The sequence below is a fragment of the Mesocricetus auratus genome, unplaced genomic scaffold (assembly GCF_017639785.1).
Source record: "Mesocricetus auratus isolate SY011 unplaced genomic scaffold, BCM_Maur_2.0 Super-Scaffold_6730, whole genome shotgun sequence".
Classification (NCBI taxonomy): Eukaryota; Metazoa; Chordata; class Mammalia; order Rodentia; family Cricetidae; genus Mesocricetus; species Mesocricetus auratus.
Genome location: NW_024429184.1, coordinates 102,734,558 through 102,755,227, shown reverse-complemented (window position 1 = coordinate 102,755,227; position 20,670 = coordinate 102,734,558). Strand labels below are relative to the sequence as shown.

The following is a 20,670-nucleotide window of genomic DNA, read 5'->3' as shown; positions in this document are numbered from 1 at the left end:
AGAAATTGTATCATGGAGAGAAAGCCAAATTTCTTAACAACATATGCAAAATTATTAAAAGAATGGTGTTGTTTTTATATGTAAGAAAGACAACTGGATAAAAATTTTTAACAAGATGGATCTTTTCATTAGAAGAAACAATGCTTAATAGTCCTGAGGCAAACATTCCATAAGCTAATTGTGACTAACGCCTGAAGAAACCCAGGCATTACTATTTCTACTTACATTTAGATACTTTCTTTTTGCTATGTGGAGAGTAGTCTGTCCTCCCAGGGAATTCGTCACTCTGCTTCACACAAACGATGTTTTTGGCACAAGGCACCATGGAAACTTGGAAAACTATCCACTGTGTGCAAGATTTTTTAAAAAAATGTAACAATGAAGGATGGGAGCAAGTAGGGGCCTTATAGGTTGAGAAGGGGGTTGGGGGAGGAGGACCGAGGGCAAACTGCAGGGATCTGAGTCAAGTGTGTGTTTCTACTAAGTTTCTCAGAGATTCTTGCTGACAAGGGTCTCTGTGATACCCAGAGAGAGGGGAGGAAGTGGCCTCATGGAAAGCTGACCTTTCATAGTGAGAAATCATAAACTAAGAGGAAAATGAAGCTCGTTAATGACCTGTAAGTCTAGCAGGTCATGACATTAAACACACGCACTATTTGTGTGTGGGGTGGGGGCCAAGTCATTACTACCTATTTTGGCTGAAGTGTTCAGTATCATCATGTCATCAAAGAATATGTCATGGAACATCAGGTTATTAATATTCATCTGACAGCTTCCTTTCAGACTCTAACAACATCACAGTATTACTATGAAACCATTTTCATGTTTTTAGGTCACTGATTTCAGCCATGCTCTGTCAAGTCTTCCTCTCCTCTATTCATGATACATTGGCCAAATGCCATAATTTCTCAATTTGCTTTGCCTATTAACTATTTGCCTATTAACAGTTTTAAACCTCAAAATTAGGTCTGATTCAAGCATTGCCGTTCTTCTCCACACTCCAAGAATAGATGAGGGACTCACAATGAGGCATGATTGGCATTCAACACACCTTGTGGGTTCCTACCCACCCTCATTCCAGCTGCACTGTCAAAAACAAAGAGAAGGTATAAAGAAATTCACATGTTCTCTTACTGAGCTGGGAAATGCCATGGTCTCCTTGGAAGTCATTGCTTCATCACCTCTTCATCTGGCTTTATTCAGTGTTGTTGCTATGGTAACCTCCAAGTATAGAGGAGTATACTCCTCTGGAGTATCTACATTGGTACTTGACATGAGAGATCTGGCTCCAGCTTTGCCTCCTTTACCCTGCCCGTCCTTCCATATATGGTGTACCTGCCACTCACTACTTAGAGAACAGCCTCCCTCGGGAAAGGGACAAGTTCACACCGAGTTCTCCGCTACTAAGTCTACTCAATTGGCATCTTTGCCATGGTCCAAATGAGTTGCCTAAGAGTGTCTCCAGGCCACTATACTATACCTTTACAGTTATTTTATTCTGGACCAAGAAGACCTGGCAAGAATTTAGCAAGTGGTATCTATCCCAAAGCCAGCTTCCCAAGAGAATAAGAACAAGCAGACAATTCCAATCTCCACATCCCACAGCACCTCTATCTTTAAGAATGCTTTCTTTTGAACCCCAACCATCAAAATGACAAAACCCACAAACTCTGCACTGCCCATCTCATGAAGAGAATGGGGGCATTGGTGGACCTCCCACTGTAGACTACATGTGGGGAAGAATGTAGTAATATCAGTTTGGTCCTGTCATTGTTGACTCCACAGGGGAGCCTCTACCATCAACTAGGAAGATCACTAGCAACACTTTTCTCTGAACTGATATTTCCCACCCAACGCCATGGACTTTGATAATTGATTTTGGGAAAATTCTACCTTTTAAAAGCAATGTTTAGAAGGAAGTCCTGGGACTAAAGAGATCGTTCAGCCATTAAGAGTACTTGCTGTTCTTGGTTCCCAGTATCCATACCAACCAACTCAGAACCATCTATAACTCCAGCTCTAGGGAATTTGATGTCCTCTTCTGACCTCTGTAGACACACGCACATGTGTGCGTGTGCACACATACACACACACACACACAATCTGTTTAATAAAAAGAAAGTCCTGATACAATGACATGTTTTTGTATTTTCTGGCAGACCCTGGTGGAGTATGGAGCAAATGTCACTATGCAGAACCACGCTGGGGAAAAGCCCTCCCAGAGTGCTGAACGGCATGGGCATACCCTGTGCTCGAGGTACCTAGTGGTAGTGGAGACCTGCATGTCACTGGCCTCACAAGTGGTAAAACTGACCAAGCAGCTCAAGGAGTAAGTAGCCACTTGATTCTTAGGGAACAAAGTCTGCCTGTATTTGTTGTGCTTAGAATTCAGTCAAGGGCTTTGGAGAGCTCCCTAGTTATGAAGGGAGTCTGGGCATTCTCATCTTTTCTTCCTCCATCCTAAGATGCTCTCAAGCTGTGTTCATGCTTAACTTAACAGCTTTAAAGAGGCAAACGGTATTAAGCAATGGAGTGCAGAGCAAGCTCACCACCTGGGATCCCAGTCATTGTTGAGAGGGAGCATTTGTCTGTGTTCCTGTCACCACAGACATGTGTCATAGCAGGGCTTGGGCAGCATCCTTTCTGTCCTGTCGTCCTTCATGCAGGAAATCATGGAGAGTGTGAGAGACTGAAGGCTAGAAAGGGCTCCACTTTCGGTTTTCTCGACAAGGAAAAGTATGTCTTTGGGAATTACAGGTGTAAGTGTCTTAATACCCACCAGCAGAAATTTGTTGGGAAGAAATGAAGCTGGGTTATAATTAGCTTTCAGAATATAAATGTCACTTCTTAAAGCCAGTTCTTAAAGCAAACTTGGTGGATTACTAAGCTGGGACACATTGCCTATCGGGTGTCAGAGAAGCTTTTCTGGAAGGTGACCACAACATAAGTACTTGAAGAAGATGGGGTGGGAGGCAGTCTAGAAATAATTAAGGAGTTACTGTTAAGGAACCAACCTCAGTCCTTAGAAATCTTACAGATCACACAACGGCTGCCTTATTGGGGGTGTTTTCATGGTAATTAGAATCAGGATTCCGAAACATTCGACAGATTAGAGGGACAAAAACCATTGAGCATTAAACTGAATTTTAGAAGACAAATCTAAAATCTTATTTTTAAAATATATATGTATATTCATATACATTTAATAGCGGTATTTATAATATAAACATTTATACTATAGTACAGTACAATATAATATAGTGGGTGATGAATCTACTCTACTTTTTAAAAAATATTTTAATGTTGTGTGCTTGAATGTTTTTCTGTGCACTATGTGTGTGCCTGTTGCCCATAGAGGCTAGAATATGTCGTCATCAGATCTCCTGGAACTAGAGTTGCAGACAGTTGTGAGCCACCTTGTGGGTTCTGGAAACCAAACCAGGGTCCTTTGGAAGAGCAGCCCGTGCTTTTAACCACTGAGTCATCTCTCCCGTCCTCTACCGGAGTTTAGTAAGGAAAACAAATGCATCCAGTGACAAGATAAAATATGTGAGGTGCTCTTGTGGGCACTGATCTCTTGTGGATTATGTGCTTCCGTGAAGTGAGCAAACGGAGAAGTGTATGGAGAAGTCCCATGAAGCAGCCACAGAGCTCTATGTCCTTTATGTGTGGGACCTAATAACAGGGGAAGGGAGGGACATCATTTCCAAAGCTTGAAAACACCTGAGCTTTGCCCACTGTGAGCTCTGGGGACTGAGAGCCTTGAGTGCTTCTTCTTCTTGGAATATTGTTCCCAGCTCCTTTATAGTCAGTGCTAATGTCTAAAAATGGCAAACCTCAGCTCTGCTGATGTCCCCGTTAGTAAGCCTAAGTATTTGAATAGAATTCTGTCTCACCAGGAAGGTACAAAAACGCTAATATTTCAGTGTAGCCTAAGTTGGAAAACAGATATTCACACAAGATATCGAGTCCCAGTGGGGTCATAAGGGTGAGTCGAATCCGTATAAATAATGGAGCGGGGTATACACAGAGGCTATGTCATGCAAACATGAAGGCAGGGTTCATGGGGAAATATCCACAAGCCGTGAAACCAGAGTTTACCAGTAAAAACTGGCCCTGGGAGACAGGCATGGGGTAGACACCATCATGGCCCTCAGAAGGAACCAACATGGCTGATAACATTATCTCAGGCAACTTAGGCCTTCCAAACTGTGAGTTGATAAATTACTGTTGTCTGAGGCTGGAGAGATGGTTCAGTAGTTAAAAGCACATGATGCTCTTACAGAGGAACATTCCCAGCATCTACATCATGTGGTTCAAGGGATCTGATACACTCTTGTGACCTCTGAGGGTGCACAGCACACAGCACACAGGTGCATACAGGTGTGTGCAGGTCATCATGGAGACCAGAAGAGGACCTGGGTCCCCTAACTGAAGCTACAAGTTCCCAGGGTGGGTGCTGGGATCAAACCCCTCTAAGCCATCTGTCCAGCCCCATGACTAAATTTGAATCAGTAAGTTTGGCAGAATAGGTGAGATGAAATAAGGCTGCAGACTTAGCTTGTTTTTAGAGGTGAATGACTAGAAATAATGCTGATGGCGTCTGAGAAAAAAATACTTGTAACTTGCAGAAGATGTTATCAGGCTCTGACTTCACAGAGGTACTTTTAGACAAGCATAGTTGTTGAGTATATGCAGCAGAGCCCTGCAAGAATGCCAGGCTTCTTCTAGTCCACACCTAAGATAAGGTAGCCATTGTAAGAATACTTACAACCCTCCAATTAGTTCTATGCCCTGGCTCATGAGAGATGCTACCATTTTGATGCTAACCATATAAATTTCCTGTTGTTTATAACAAACTATCACAAAATTAGTGACAACATAGGACAAGATTGCCTTATATTTTTATAAGCTAGGATGCCAGCAGGGATCTTGTCATGCTAAGATCTAGGTGTTGACAGTCCAGTTTCCTAGAACACAAGCTGTAGGGTGAGTGTTCTGCTCCTTCCTGTTGGTATAGAACCAGCTTCTTACATTTGGATGAGTAGGTTCCTGCTAGCCTTTGACTGGTAGGTGGGGTCACCCTCAGCTGCATCCTATAACCCATAATCTCCTTTCTGTGTATATGAAATCAGCAGCAAGGTCAAGTCCTTCCCATACTTCTGACCTCTTCCCCACTGTGAACGGCTTGAATGAGTAGGATAGGCCATCCCAGAAACTCATGTGAACCTTCCTGTTTTAACATCAGCTGTAAACAATGTCACTTCCCTTTTGCAATATAATGTGACATATTTATGCCTTCTGGGAATTTGGACAAGGATAGACATTCTCGGGGGACTATATTAATACTGCTTAGTGTGTTCAATAAATGCTTCTCATACCTGTGTAGAGTAAGAGTCAATTTGCTTTAATCCCAGCAGTTGGAAGGCTGAAGTAGAAGGAGCTCTATGAGTTCAAGACCAGCCCAGTCTAAATGGTGAGCCCCAGGCCACCCAAGGCTACAGGGTGAGACCCAGTCTCATAAAAAGAAAACACACACACACACACACACACTCACACACACACACACACACACACACACACATTCTCTTAGCACAAACAGCCGGACGTCTTGTCTTTCATTTTAATCTCCAGGCTTTTGCCCAATACATTAGACTTGCTTGTGGCACAGGCCCCACACTGGCTTAGCAGCTCACACGCATAATCCCAGTGTTGTGAGGCTTAGACAGGATGGTCCCTGAATCTTGCGGTCCAGCCATGGTAGCTGGACCATGAGCTCCAAGTTCAATTGAGATACCCTATCTCAAATCCTAAGGTGGAGAGCAACTTAGGAAGACATTTAACATCAACTTCTGGTCTCCACGTGCACACACATATACACAAACACACACAAAGGAGACCGTGTCACACATAGTGTTTTTTAATATTCTTTTTCACTTGACACCAGTAGAATATAATGCACACATACAAATATTAAACAAGTTTTTCATATATCCATAAGTATTCAGTACTCAAGTAATATTGCTTTAATAGTTGCCATTGGAATTCCTTCACTCTCCCTGGTAAGCTGTTGGTTTCCTCACAATTTGCCATCACCATGAACAATAAATGTCTGTTTTAATGCCTTTGATGGCCTCCTTGGAAAACTTTCTGAACCATAGGAATGAAGACCAGACACTTTTTAAGGCTTTTGAATGGATTTCTGTTTACTACCTTTTCATGAAGATTCTTCTCCCTCTAGTTTTGACAGTGACCATGCATCAAACATTGTGTTCTTTGGTTGTTTCCTGCAGGCAAACAGTGGAGCGTGTCACATTGCAGAGCCAACTCCAACAACTTCTAGAAGCCCAAAAATCAGAGGGCAAATCACTCCCTTCCTCACCCAGGTAAATAGTAGTCATGCTGGTATTTGAATTGTTAGGTATTTGAAATCTTTAAATCCTTCCTCTAGTATCCCACTTAGTGTTCTGCAAGAAAATGGCAACAAAGAACATTTCACTCTTACAAATGTATCACAATGAAAAGTCTGTGTCTAGGTCACAGGACTTGAAGTAGTCCCCAGATTTTCTATTTCTTTATGACACAACTGGGAACAAGTCATGTCCTCTCTTGTTGCCTGACCTGTGAAATGAGAATAAGGACACATAGCTTCGATATACTGTTGAAAGTAGAAGTGAGGAAATTCATACCAAGCGGTGGGTAAACAATAAAACAGACAAATAAATTTTGTGGCCATGAAGGTGTGGGTGTGTTATGCTCTGGCTACAGCTGATAGAATGGAGTCTTTGCTAATTGTTCTAAAAAAACCATTGAGTAACTCCAATCGTGTTTTCCATAAATTGTTAGTCATACTAAAAGTTGTGCAAGGACTTATGGCTGCATTTAGTGCAGGAGAAAAATCGTCTCACATTCCCTTCATCTTCCTTCCAGTTCACCCTCCTCACCAGCTTCTAGAAAGTCCCAGTGGAAAATTCTAGATGCAGATGATGAGGCTACAGGCAAGAGCAAACCAGGAGTCCAGGAGGGAATTCAAGTTCTTGGAAGCTTATCAGCATCCAGCAGGGCTAGAACCAAAGGAAAAGACGAAGACTCAGATAAAATTCTACGCCAGTTACTGGGGAAAGAAATCTCAGAGAATGTCTGTACCCAGGAAAAGCTGTCATTGGAATTCCAGGATGCTCAGGCATCCTCTAGGAATTCAAAAAAGATACCTCTAGAGAAGAGGGAGCTGAAGCTAGCCAGGCTGAGGCAGCTGATGCAGCGATCATTGAGCGAGTCTGATACAGATTCAAACAACTCGGAAGACCCCAAAAATACTCCAGTGAGAAAAGCAGACAGGCCCAGGCCACAGCCCATTGTGGAAAGTGTGGAGAATATGGACAGCGCAGAAAGCTTACACCTAATGATAAAGAAACACTCCCTGGCAACAGGACGCAGATTTCCTTTCAGTACGAAGGCCTCCAAATCCCTGGATGGGCACAGCCCATCTCCTACTTCGGAGAGCAGTGAACCAGACTTGGACTCCCATTGTCCAAGCTTAGGGAAGACTTCTCCAACCCAGCCTCCAGCAGACCCCAGTCAGTCCAGTCCTGACAGCTCCACTGCCCAGAAAGTTGCCACAAGCCCCAAGAGTGCCCTCAAGTCTCCATCATCCAAGCGCCGGACATCCCAAAACTCAAAACTCAGAGTTACCTTTGAGGAGCCTGTTGTGCAAGTGGAGCAAACTAGCCTTGAACTAAATGGAGAAAAAGACAAAGACAGGGGCAGGGCTCCCCAGAGGACTAGTGAACCAGGGGAACAAATGAAAAGGCCTTTTGGAACCTTCCGATCCATCATGGAGACTCTAAGTGGCAATCAAAACAATAATAATAACTACCAGCCAGCCAACCAGCTGAAGACCTGCACATTGCCCTTGACATCGCTTGGAAGGAAGACACCAGATACCAAGGGAACCCCTGCAGGTTCTGCCAGCAAAGGAAAGAATAAGGCAGTGAGTGTTATTTGGAGACTGTGTTTGTATTACTTTTCATTGATTGTGTTATTGTTAAAGCCTGGGTTAAACCCTTGTGCCATGTTGAGAGGGTCACCCCAGAATTCAGAAATCCATACATTTTGTAACGAAATGTGCTCAGCTAAAATACATACCCTTGCACTTCCTTTAAAGAATGCAGAGAGAAGTGGGTAAAAAAAAAATCACAGGTTAGATCTGATCCCTTTTTCTTGTGCTCTGGACTTTAGGAGTTGTAAGCTAGGAGGCGCCTGTACAAGATGAAACCACCAGTCAGCATAAAATCAGTCCTTTGTTGGCACTGATTCTGCCTTGGGAAGAGTTTGTTCTTGTGGGCCGGGTACTCCCAAGCCCAGCTTAATGGCACATAAACAGGAACCACGTTTCTAAACTACTCAGTTCAAATGACCTTTGAAATGAATCACCCCTCCACCCCACCCCCGCCCAGGGACTGCCACATGGCATGATGCTATACAGACCCCTAAATGCTGATTAGATACTGGAGAGACTGAAGTGCCTGCCAGTATAGGAGATGGTAGGATGCACTGTGAAGTCATTTATAACAGCATTTCTTGGAAACCCATCTGTAATTCACGTCCCGTGAAGAAGAGATAGGAACAACTTTTTAGGCAATGATTTCTGCATGCTCTGTGCTTGTCAAGCCACCAAAAACAGTATAGCAGCCAACATGTAAAAACCTCCCTGTGGAAGGAATGCCTCGGATCACTCACTATTGCATTTACTAAACCTCCTAGTAGTGTCCGAAACGTAACATTTTTCTTCATTGGGTTGTTAAATTCCTATTACAACACAGTCTTAAGAATGGTCTATATTTCTTACTGTGATACCAAATCCACTTTTAGTTAATATCTCTTCAAAGACCTCATCACTGACTTTTAAATCATCTACCAACTCCATTACTATGAAAGACTTTACCATGTATTTGTTTCATCTAGAAAGGGCACACCCCAGCTAAGCCACCAGACTTTTTGCATTGAAAACTTAAAGCTTAATTTTTTCTAAATAACTTAATAGAGTCTCAGGATCAACAATAACACTAAAATCATTTCCACGGTTTCCCAAGAACCTGCCCTCTAATATGTCCTGCATGCCTTGCATTAACTGGGACCTGTGCATGGGATGAGCTTGTTGCATGTTTTCAGATAACTCTTAATTGCACTTCTCTAGGAGATGTACAGCAGCTGTATCCATCTTCCCTCTAACACACTGGTTGAAGAGCATCTGCGTGACTCTGCACGGTATGTGGCATGCGGTGCACCGTGAGGCACTGCCATGCCTTTGCTTGGAGTTGCATGAGCTTTGAAATGATGCATCTGCAACACTTTCAAGCAAGGGATAAACACCAAGAAGCAAGAAACTTGCAAATCTCCCCCCACCAAAGAGATATGGGTCAGGTGGCAAGTAGGTCCTGGAAAGGTAGCTGGTAGTTATTGGAGGAGCTTTATCCTAGCGTCAGTCAGGAGCATCTACTCTATGCAAAAACTCACTGCGTTTCCCATTTTACTTTGGACCTTCAGTTTGCATTTTAAGGGAGCTTGGTGCCAAGTACGTACAGAAATTAGGTTCAGTCGTGGGTAGAAGGGGTCGGCTGCCCACTAGAAATAAGAAAAGTTGAAGTATGATCTGAGGCTTCAGCCTTTCATCTCACTGTCTTAATCTCAGGAGAAGCATGTCTCTGCCTCTGCAGAAGCTCTCTCGCTTAGCATAGAACCACTTCCAGTCCAGAAGCCATTCCGATGAAGGGCCACCGATAAAATAAGGGTCTTTCCTGTAGCAACATGTTCAAGTCCAAATGCATGGACTATGTAAGAAAGAGGAGCCTATAGCCAGTGACTGGGATTCCTTCTTGGCAAAATCCTTCTGAGGTGCAGCATGTGTTTGCAGACCTGGCAGGAAGTGGGCGGAGTCACGGGGAAATAGCCTAAGTTAATGTGGCCAGTGCCTTTTGAGAAGTGTTTAACCTCAAAACCCATTTTAAAAGCAAACTCTTGGTTTTCAAACATTTCAGCATTCCTCCAAAATCCCCCAAAAGAATGTGTTTACTATACATACAGATTACAGTTCAAATTTTCCAGAAGATTTTTTTTGCTCTCTCTAGATCTGATTTAGTCTGCTTATGTCTGTATCCTGTCTGGATGGAAAACAAATATTAGTCATGTTAGGGGATATCATCAATGGTCTCATGAATTCAGTGCATGGAAGAAGCAACCTTAGACTCTTAATGGTCACTAGTGACCAGCCAACTACAGGCAGGTAGTCTAAATGCAGAGTCAGGACTTCTTCCGGTCATCCTGTGACAGAGGCCCCTGCTCATTGCCAATGTTAGAGATGGGAAAGTGACAGGGGAAAGCTCTTTGTCCTTGCGAACATCGGCACTATCCCACTTCTGTTCCCAGTTTCCTATTACGCCTTCTCCTGTGTCTGTCTGTGGTTAGATATGTCTTCTTGGTACCTGAAAAACTCTGCTTTTGTCCCTGAGACAAGGAAGCACAAAGACTTGGCAAACTCCCTGGGAGCAGAAAGGGAAATGCCTCTCATTTCTTCCAGGCTCCTACAGCAACTAGAAACAAGATAATTAGCGTCGCAACAGACTTTTCCTGCCAGAGATAGTTCACCCTGTCTTCTTACAAGGAAAGGAATAAAGCTGGGCATTTTAGTGTAATAGGATTACAAAACTTCAGAGCACAGAATGAGGTTACAGGACCACTTGGATGTATGAGAGAGCAGAGCACTTGCCTGCTGCACTTAAGGAGCTGTCCTTCCAAATACTCAGTTATTAAGCTAGCAGATTCGCTGGCCTTACGCACAGACAAGGTTTGAATTCAATACCAAATATTTAGGAAACCCAAACAATATATAGTCAGTGCATTAAATAAGCACCCAAATCTCTTTCTCTCACTGCCCTATATCCTCATATTTACTTTACTGTGGTTTTAGTTTAGTGTGGGTTTCCATTAAAAAGAAGTCTAGTTTGTTTGTTTTTCATACTGGAGAGAATAACTCTTTCTAGTCTCTCTGCATCACATGCACACAGGTAGCACAAGCCTGGCCCTCTCCACGGACGAACCAAGAATGTCGCTCTACTTGAAATAAAGATCCCTCAGAGGAATTGAGGCTAAAATGAAATGTTCAAATGGACAATACATAATTAACTCTACCTGGTGCCTGCAGCATTTACCTGAGTGCAATCACTGATCAATGGTGACTTCAAATCCTGACCAAAGAACTTGGTATAAGATCAAATAGCTTCTTGAAATAGTGGAGGGTGACGATGTTGACAGCTCCCTGCTACTAAGCCTCTTGTTATCAGATATGAGACAGTTTCTCAGCTCCAAGCCTCTGGAATCACAACCTAGTTTCTAAGCATTTTAGTTTCTACTTTTCTTGGTAAAAGTAGGGAGTTGGTTAGTGGTGGCACATACCTTTAATCACAGCACTTGGGAGGCAGAGACAGGTGGATTCCTTGAGTTTAAGCCAGCCTGGTCTACAGAGAAAGTTCCAAGATAGCCAGGGCTACACAGAGAAACCATGTTTCAAAATAGAAAAAGGAAGGAAGGAAGGAAGGAAGGAAGGAAGGAAGGAAGGAAGGAAGGAAGGAAGGAAGGAAGGAAGGAAGGAAGGAAAGAAGCAGTGAGAGAGAGAGAAGAAATAAAAAAGAAGGAAAGAGAAAGGAAGGAAGGAAAGAGAAAGAAAAAAGAAAAGTAGGAATAATAAATACAGCATTTAAAAGACTGTTTTTCAGCTCTATACAAGGCTTCTGATGGCTTCTTAGTTTTCTAAATTGATCACAGGGAGAATAGCAAAGAGTCTGGATTTCAATGGTCTTTGAAATCAGCCTCAGCCTTTTCACTCTGAACAGCCTTCTAGCTTGTCAACTCCAGAAGACAACTTGGTTTACAGGGAACAGATTCTTCTTTCCTATTTTCTTACAGAGGATAATTTGACTTGGAGTTTTTACAACTCCAGGGGAATATTTGCAAGCACTGATCTTAAAATGTCAATGACTTATTTGCCAGTTCAGGTCTGCCTGAGGTAGCTTGTTACAGACGTTGGCTACCTCCAGGTAGTACCTCTCTGACCACATGGCACTGTCTCCTGCAGGGTTAATACCCTAATCCTAGCACTAGCATCAAAGGAACTCCTTTAAAAAATACATGGAGAAGTCAAATTTCTTAGAATGCTATATATACCCATGAATTAGCCACATTAAGAATTATGTATCCAGAGCCAAAAGCTAAGGTCACACATTTTGCAAAGATTTCAAGGTTCCCAATCGTGCTTCAAAGAGAATCATCTTTTTGGCCCAGAGCTGGGGTGATGTCACTCACCTGCTGTTGCTCATAGGGGAGAAAGGAGAAATCTTCCTTGGAAACCAAAACTACCCCACCAGGATGCATTCTTTAGCATGCTGACCCAACTTAATGACAGTTAGAAATCCCAAGACAAAAGCCCTTTCTCCCTCTTCTCTCTTTTTCCCACTCCTGAAGGTTCCAGTTGTTAATTAAGACTAAAGAAGACATGTGTCTTCCAGTATCATATCTATACCATAAGTCTGCTATTACTAAGGACATCTTTGGATATTATGAGAACAGACCTACCCATAGCCTCTCTGAAAGGCTGAATTTTAGACATAGATAGGTTGACTGAAATCAGCATAGATAAACCTTGTCTGGGCTACATCTCCTCAAATACATTACATCCCAAACAACTGACAAAAGTTTTCCCTCCATCCACTCCTCCTAGCCCCTCCCATGACCTCTCCTCCTCCCAGATCCACTTCTCTGTTTCCATTCAAATAGAGCAGGCCTCCCAGGGATACCCACCAAATGTGGCATAAGAAGTTACAAGACGAGGCACAAACCCTCATGTCAAGGCTGGATAAAGCAGTCCAATAAAAAGAACTTTTTTTCCAAGACAGGCGTCTCTGTGTAGGTCTGATTGGCCTGGAACTCTCTTTGTAGAGAAGGCTGGCCTAGGATGCAGAGATCCACCTGCCTCTGACTCCTAAGTGCTGGGATTAAAGGCATGTGCCATCATTCCTAGCTGATAAAGTCATGCCTCTATTTTCAACATCTTTGTCAAAAAGGCACATATTTGGGAAACCAGGAAAATAGCTCAATCAGTTAAGTACCTCCTGGGTAGACATGAAGACTTGAGACTAGAACACACATAAAATGGCAGTCATAGTGGTGGGCTTATACTCCCAGTGCTGAGTTAACAGACAGGCAGACTCAACCCTGTTCCATAGCTGACCAGACAATCAAAATCAGTGGATCCCAAACCAATGAGAGACCTCAAGTTCAGGAAAGTAGTTAGATGTCTCTTGAGGAACAACACTTGAGGGTATTCTCTGGCCTCCACACACATGTGTACACGTGTAAGCATGCATACCTGCATTCATGGTTGTACTTATGTAAACATGTAACCACATGTGCACTCCCATACACAAAAGATACATTTCCTCCAAAGTAAGGCATGGTCTCTGAACTCAGACAGGATCAGAATAGAAACTAATACCAGAGCTCATAAAAGCAGTGACCCTAGAGAGAACCCTTGTATTCCCAGTGTCTGGCACATGGAAGAGGCTTCATAAATATTTGAAAAGAAAAGGAACCTAACAGAAGAAAAGTAGGAAGAAAGAGGAAAAGAAAGCAGAACAAAATCTTGACTCTATTATCCTATGGGGGAAGAGGTGTCATTGTGCTCTAAGGATACATTTGGATCCTATATACCCCTTTTGCAGTAAGCTTCAATATGAGTATTAAAGTATACATTTAACTTTGAACCACAGTTCCACCTTCCAGTAGATAAACGGTGTAGATAGACTACAATTAAGACTGTAAGAGAAGGCACACTTAGTAAGCTCTTCTTTTGGTTAGCAGGGAGAATGTGTGGCAGGCTGTAGGCCATGCCACATTGATCCCATAAGTTTCTGTGGGATCGCCACGTGCTGTGGAAATACAGTGTGTGCCTAGATGATTCAGCCCCCTGGAGCACTTGAAAACCAGTCATTTAAATAGAAGGCCGTCCTCCGTTTTCATTGTGGTCACTCAGAATGTGATTTCATATCCAAGAGTGAAATCAAGGCACACCAATTATCTGAATGATTTGTGCCAGAATGGCCCACGTTTGTTCTTTTTAATTCTGGCAATTGAAGATTGAATAATTGAAGGATTCAGGGAAGACTTGGTTATTATCATATTAAATGTCTCAAATCAGCACTTTATTTGGTTTGGACTTGGCTTTCTGGAATCAAACTAGGTTTTCCCTGTGGAAAGAGGATCCTCTTGAGGGTGTTCAAAACAACAGCCCCTATCTCAAAGCAAAGATGCCCTTTCAAAGTGTGAACTATAGTGTCGTCAACCTAGAGCTAAACTTTTAACTTATTTAATTGAATTTTCACCAAAATTATATAAATACATATGGGTAATAATAACAAAAAATGGCTGTTTAATGGCCAGGCATATATGGAGGAAGGGCTGAGGGGACCCCACACCTTTCTATGGAACCATTTGCTGATAGATTTAAGAAGGAATCTCTGTCTTCAGATGTGTACCTACTGGTAGTTCCTGTTGTAACCTCTTCAGTCACTTCCTCCAATCTAATGCTAGCACCACAATGGTCCTCTTCAAATTAAATGGCTCACAAAACAAAAGCAAGGGCCGTGAATCTCAGAGAGGAACTGGTAGAGATGGGGGGGGGCGGACATGATGCAAGGAGGTAGAGAAGAGAGAATTGGGGGAGAGGGTGATGCCAATGTGCTATATACATGTATGAAGTTGTCCAAGAACAAAATTAATCAATCAAATAGCCTGTCTCTTGCTCTCCCCACTCCATCCACTATCCAGATTCTTCTGAACCCACTGTGTCTGTCTCTCTCAAATTTTCTTCAGCATTCTGTATTTCTAAACACAATGTTCATAGAAATGGTCAGTTTCCCTATTGTCTACTGGCACCCCGTTATACATGATAAAATTATGAGTGCACTTAAAATAGCCAGCAGATATTCCAGACGCTTTACACATCTCTGCTCTTTTAATCTTCACAATGATATATATGACAGATACTATTATTATCCACATTTTACACACTGGAAAAAGACATAGATGATTATGCATCTTGCCCAAGATTACACAGTAATGATGGTTATAAATTGTGGAGCCAAGATTTGAATTTGAACAGTCTGGCTCGAGAGTTCATACTAACAGTAAGTCTTATTTTAGCCTCTCCCTACTTCCCCTCCCCTATCTCTCTCTCTCTCTCTCTCTCTCTCTCTCTCTCTCTCTCTCTCTCTCTCTCTCTCTCTCTCTCTCTCTCTCTCTCCTTTTTTTTCCTCTGAGGGTTGGATATTGAACCCAGGGCTATATGCATTCTAGCCAAACACTCTACCATTGAACTATGTCCCCTGACTGTCTCTTCTTACAAATCCACAAGGACTCAATCAGGGGGACCCCCAAGATTTCCTCCTATAAGTTCCATAGTTGCTTTCAAGTTTACACACATGAGTCCTTGGAAGACACACTCCAACCATGTCCAAGCCATACCAGTAGCCAAGCAGCAAGCATGGTTTTGAGGTCATAAAGCCACACTGTTGGGCTTGTCCTACATCCAAGTGTTGGAACCACCACCAGAAGCATGTGACTGTATCTTGTGGAGCAACAGTAAGAACTAAGTAGGGCACAGGCTTTCCCAGGGACAAAGGCTAGCTCCTCTCTGGAAGCTTTTAAACCGGATTCATCTAATACCACATAAAGATGGATGTATCTTATCCAGAGGAAAAACTCACTTATAAAAGTATGTCTGTCCCTTTGTATTGTCTTCCACAGACCTAGTAGAGAGCAGGAAACAGAACTCACTCTCCTGAGTTTTCTATTTCCCGCATATTCACCTATTCAACATGCCACTCAGAAATCATCCCTTAAAGACTCTAGCTTTCTGTGGAATTCAAATTGTCACCAATGATTCCCTGTAAGGAAACTATAAACAAACAAACAAACAAAAACCACTCTTGCTTCCATTCAACCAGTAACACTATACATGCTATCATGTTTGTCTCCCATAAAATCCCCTTGACTATAGAGTGTCTGGGCTCCAACCAGTGTGGCTAAGAGATTACTCCTGGAGTCAAATTCAAATGTGTTCAGTAAGTGTGCATTTTTTAACATGACGACTGCTTTCATTACATTTAAACAGCAGCTTATGTGAAAAGCAAATAATGTGCCTTCTGGAATGAAGTGCTCTTCGGGATGGTTTGGGGATGGATAATTTCCATTTTTGGTGAGATTTTTAGCAGCATCGTCTTGTAACTTGACCATAGTTTTATCTAATTTTGGCCTGTGGTTTCTCTTCTACTTAGGCATAATGACATCAATCGAAACACGAAGAAAACCTACAGCAGAAAGCACATTGCTGAGCCAGAGTCAAAGGAACTCTTCTTATAGATATATCTTTTGATTAGTCCTATGCATGCCCTCCGGCCACCATCGGGAGTTCCTGGAGATGATCCACTGTGGCAATAAGACCACGTAAGCAGCACCTCACCAGCAGAGCAGGATATCTGGATGCCTTAAATTTATAACCCGAGACTTGCTATAAGATGCACTTCGGACCCTATCTGTATATAGAATTGATTTGTTTCTTAAGATGCTATTTGAAAACATGATTTGGCAATGTGCGCATTGAAGCATTTGATGTTTGGTTGCTTCAACCTTCTCAAAGCACATCCACCAGGCTCTGACACCGTTGGTGTTTTGTCAATTGCATGAGGATTTGCTAGTGTTGATTGACATTTCCTTCCTCCGTAGCAAGGGCAGCTTTGGCTCAGCTCAGCAAGGCTAGGTCACTGCTATAATTGTCTGTCAAGAGTGTTCTTCTGTCATTTCTACTTTTTTTAATAAAGAAACTTAAACATTGTTAATAGCCACGTCTGAGCATGGGGCCTCAACTTCCTATTAAATCTGTGATGTCCTGATTTTTAAAAGGCTCTGGAAGTATTTTAATTGCTGACACTTGATATCAAGAACAAACTGGCCTGTTTATCTCATTTCCTGGAGTGGGGGTCAAATAAAACATTCTATACTTCATTAAGCACAGAAAGATCAGACAAGTATATGCAGAGCAAGCCGTCTTTCTGCCTTCTTAAACACAGTGTTGACATGGGAAAACACTAATAACAACTAAAGATTTAGTCCTTTCTTGAGTCACTGTTTTCTGCCTCCAACACATCATGAGGCTTGTCTAATCCCTGTGGGAGACAATGTGGAGCCTAAGTTCATAACAGCTTTATTGTTGACATAACCCTTTTACTCCCCATAAGCAATGACTTACAGGAAGGTCCACCTTATGGTGGAAAAGTACATTTCTGTTGAAACTACAAGAGTTTTATTCTCAAAGTGTTGCCGTGGCCTATGAGACACTGTCAGGTTGTTGCTTAAGAACAGACTGTCTTCTTACCAGCAGGAAGGAGTAGCACAAATACTGCTATCATGACTTCTTTTCAATGTCCCTGCCATCTAATGTGGGTCACTGCGTGCCATGTACACAAAGCAGGTCAAATGTCTGAATTTGAAAATTAGGCTTGCAAATGTGAGCCAACTTGATTTAATGAAATACAAGGACACATAGGAGTTAATATTTGAGTGTCTTTTATGTATCAGTCACTATGTGGTGATATCACAATTCCTGTTTTATAGATTAGAAATGCAACTTTGAAGACAGTTAAGTTCTGTGTCCAAAGTTTATACCACTAGTTAATAGCAGATGAGGCACTGGAAAAAAACTTGTTCCTTATCCTTGCTGTACTATCCTTCAATCTTATGCTATGTTATCTTCCTGGGGCAAAGCCATGGATGGCACTTTGGTCTTGGACAAGCAACGTTGCCCTCTTGGGAATTGGAAAATGGTAAGAACAACCTATATACACAGTTCAAAAGAAGGTTGCTGGCTGGGCAATTGTGGTACATGCCTTTAATCCCAGCACTTGGTAAACAGGAAGGCAGACATCTGTGAATTAGAGGCCAGCCTGGTCTACAGAGTGAATTCCAGTACAGCTAAGGCTACATAGAGAAACTCTGTCTCCAAAAAATGAAGGAGAAGGAGAAGAGGAGGAGGAAGAAGGAAGGAAGGAAGGAAGGAAGGAAGGGAGGAAGGAAGGGAGGGAGGGAGGGAGGGAGGGAGGGAGGGAGGGAGGGAGGAAGGAAGGAAGGAAGGAAGGAAGGAAGGAAGGAAGGAAGGAAGGAAGGTTCCTCCCAGCAGTCTACATTGCAACACATCTATAAGTTTCAGTGAGTTTGATGTATCCTCACTTGGGTCCCGCAAGTGGCTGCTACTGCATAGCCTGGTGTCATTTCTCATGGTGCCTTGTATTCAAACAAGATTGCCTATGCCTGGTTTGAGGACTTCACCACTTAGGCCCTATTTTCCTGCTTTGTACTATTGCTAGATATTCTAACAGAGAACACTAGATAAGTGCATATGAAATGTGCCTTCCTGTGTCCTGTCTGATGCAGATGAGACCACGGGAGCCACATAATAAAGTAACATGTGGCTCTTGGCCCATAATATGGCCTGCAAGAATGGAGAGCCAAAAAGTGTTCTCTTTGTCCCCAAGAAGTTCCAATTTGCTTCTGAAACTGTTTTTAAATATAGGAGGTGAAGGGTTGCAATACAGAGAATAATTAAACATAGCAAAGAGGGGCTGTAGAGATGCCCCAGCAGTTAAGAATACTTACTGCTCTTACAGAAAACAAGGGTTCAGTTCTCAACAGACTCATAATCATGTATAACTCCAGTCCAAGGGATCTGATGCCCTCTTCTGACCTCTGCCCGCACCAGGCATGCACATGGTGCACAGATATACATGCAGGCAAAACATTAAGAAAATGTCAAGAGTTTGAGTGAATGAACTTCGACCGAGAAACCTCTGTGATCCAACTTTGTAAAGGTAACATTTAGATCCCAGGATAATGAGTATGGCAGAGCAGCAACAGGAGGAGTAAATCAGGAGGGTTGAGCAGATTCTCATGAGCTGGCCGAAACCCACACATTCCCTAGTTAATGGCATCTGATCACTAAAAATGCTGGCCCTTGTCATACATGGACTTGTCTTTACTGCCCCAATTCCTTAGGAAACATATAAATTAGAGAGGCTTGAAATTAGCAAATACTTTTCTTCATCACAAAGTTTCATGCAACATATACAAAATGAAAATTTTTCTCTAGGAATTGAGACACGTGTGCATCTTAAAGAAAGAGAGCGGGAGAAAGTGTGGTTCCTTTTAGTTAGCAAAGCTTTGGGGCTCCTGCCCCAACTTCCCCCTTCCCACTGGGCTAGTAAAATGAGCAAAGCTCTATCAACATGCCTAATGGCATGCAGCAGAGTAAGAAACTTGGCTCCACAGGGGGGAAAAAATACAGTCACAGCATCTGTCAGCATCTTGTAAAGATTGGCTTCTTTTATGTCTCCAAAGGGACCTGTATTGCCAAAGTTCAACACATCAAATTAAGAATGTTTCTCTGAAACAATAATAGGGCACTAAACTCTCACCACACTCAACAGATTGAATTCCTGTTGCTTACTCGTGTTAAACTGTGTCAAGACCTCACTCCTAATGAGAACGTTCCAGGTGTTTATCAGGGGTTTGGTAGTGGGTATAAAACTCTCAAGGCTATCTTCAAATGAAATTTTGAGGTGGGGGGGGCAGGGGGATGTCTATGACGGAACTCAGAGACACTGCCTGTGCTACTCTAGTGCTCTCTACCACTGAGCTCCACCCCCACCCTAATAGTTTAGGAATTTTCCCCCTCAAAGTAAAAAGACAAGCTAGGCATGAAGACACATTCATGGCCTGTAATCCTAGCATTCCAAAGACAGAAGCTGGACAATCACAAGTTCAAGGCCACACACAGTGAGATGCCATTTCAAAAAGCAAACACAAAAAAGTAACTATAACAAGGGGTGATGCATAACAGAAAAAGATAATTATGAAAATGTGCTTAAACCCCTCAGAACCTCTTTGATACAAGTGGGCTAAATGCTTATTCTTTCATGCCTTTCTACGAGTTTATGTTACACTGATAAGGCTAAGTGAGCATAAGGAATTCATCGCAGCAGGCAGTCCTGTTTCCCCATAAAATGAAGGTCATCCTGTCTACTGCTTGTGACTCTCAGCAGCAGATGGGCTGGGCTGCTTTTATGACTTCTGCCATTAACCACTGCATAGTTTTCTATGACTCCTTATGGAGCTGATTCCTGTCTTCTACTGAACCAGTAAATCTATTCATCTTAACAGCATTTCAGCATCACTTTATAGACGCTGCATCTCCTTTCCTCGTTGAGTTCTTCTGGCTCTTCCTCGCCCTCCTGTCTCTCATTCTCCAACTTCTTTTCCCTTCTTTACTCCCTCTCAACTCTCTTTAAGGTCATCTCCCAAACTTTTTTGTTTGATTCTTCCCTGCCCTCTGTTCACAAGACCTTGAAACCCTTTATCTTAGTCTTATTGCCGAGGTAAAACCCCCTGACAAAGAGAACTTGAGGAAGAACTTGGCTCACACAGTGAAGTGAGACCCAGGCAGGTCAGGGAAATCAAGACAGTTGGAGCTTGAAGGAGTTGGTTGTACTATATACAACCAGGAAGCAAATA

The 20,670-nt window shown here is 42.6% G+C and overlaps 1 protein-coding gene across 4 annotated transcripts in view; it reads left to right on the top strand.

The window, feature by feature from the left end:
* The window catches only part of LOC101826352 (synuclein alpha interacting protein), a 132,023-nt gene extending 115,014 nt beyond the window's left edge, over positions 1-17,009 (top strand). For 3 of the 4 annotated variants that reach the window (XM_040741820.1, XM_040741819.1, XM_040741821.1), the window contains exons 8-12: positions 2,160-2,329; positions 6,294-6,386; positions 6,931-7,990; positions 9,197-9,267; positions 16,386-17,009. In XM_040741820.1, the coding sequence (XP_040597754.1) occupies positions 2,160-2,329; positions 6,294-6,386; positions 6,931-7,990; positions 9,197-9,267; positions 16,386-16,470 (1,479 nt within the window). In that variant the 3' untranslated portion in view covers positions 16,471-17,009. The remainder of the gene's footprint in view (positions 1-2,159; positions 2,330-6,293; positions 6,387-6,930; positions 7,991-9,196; positions 9,268-16,385) is intronic. The other variant, XM_040741822.1, reaches the window with a different exon arrangement.
* The last annotated feature ends 3,661 nt before the right edge of the window (positions 17,010-20,670 follow it).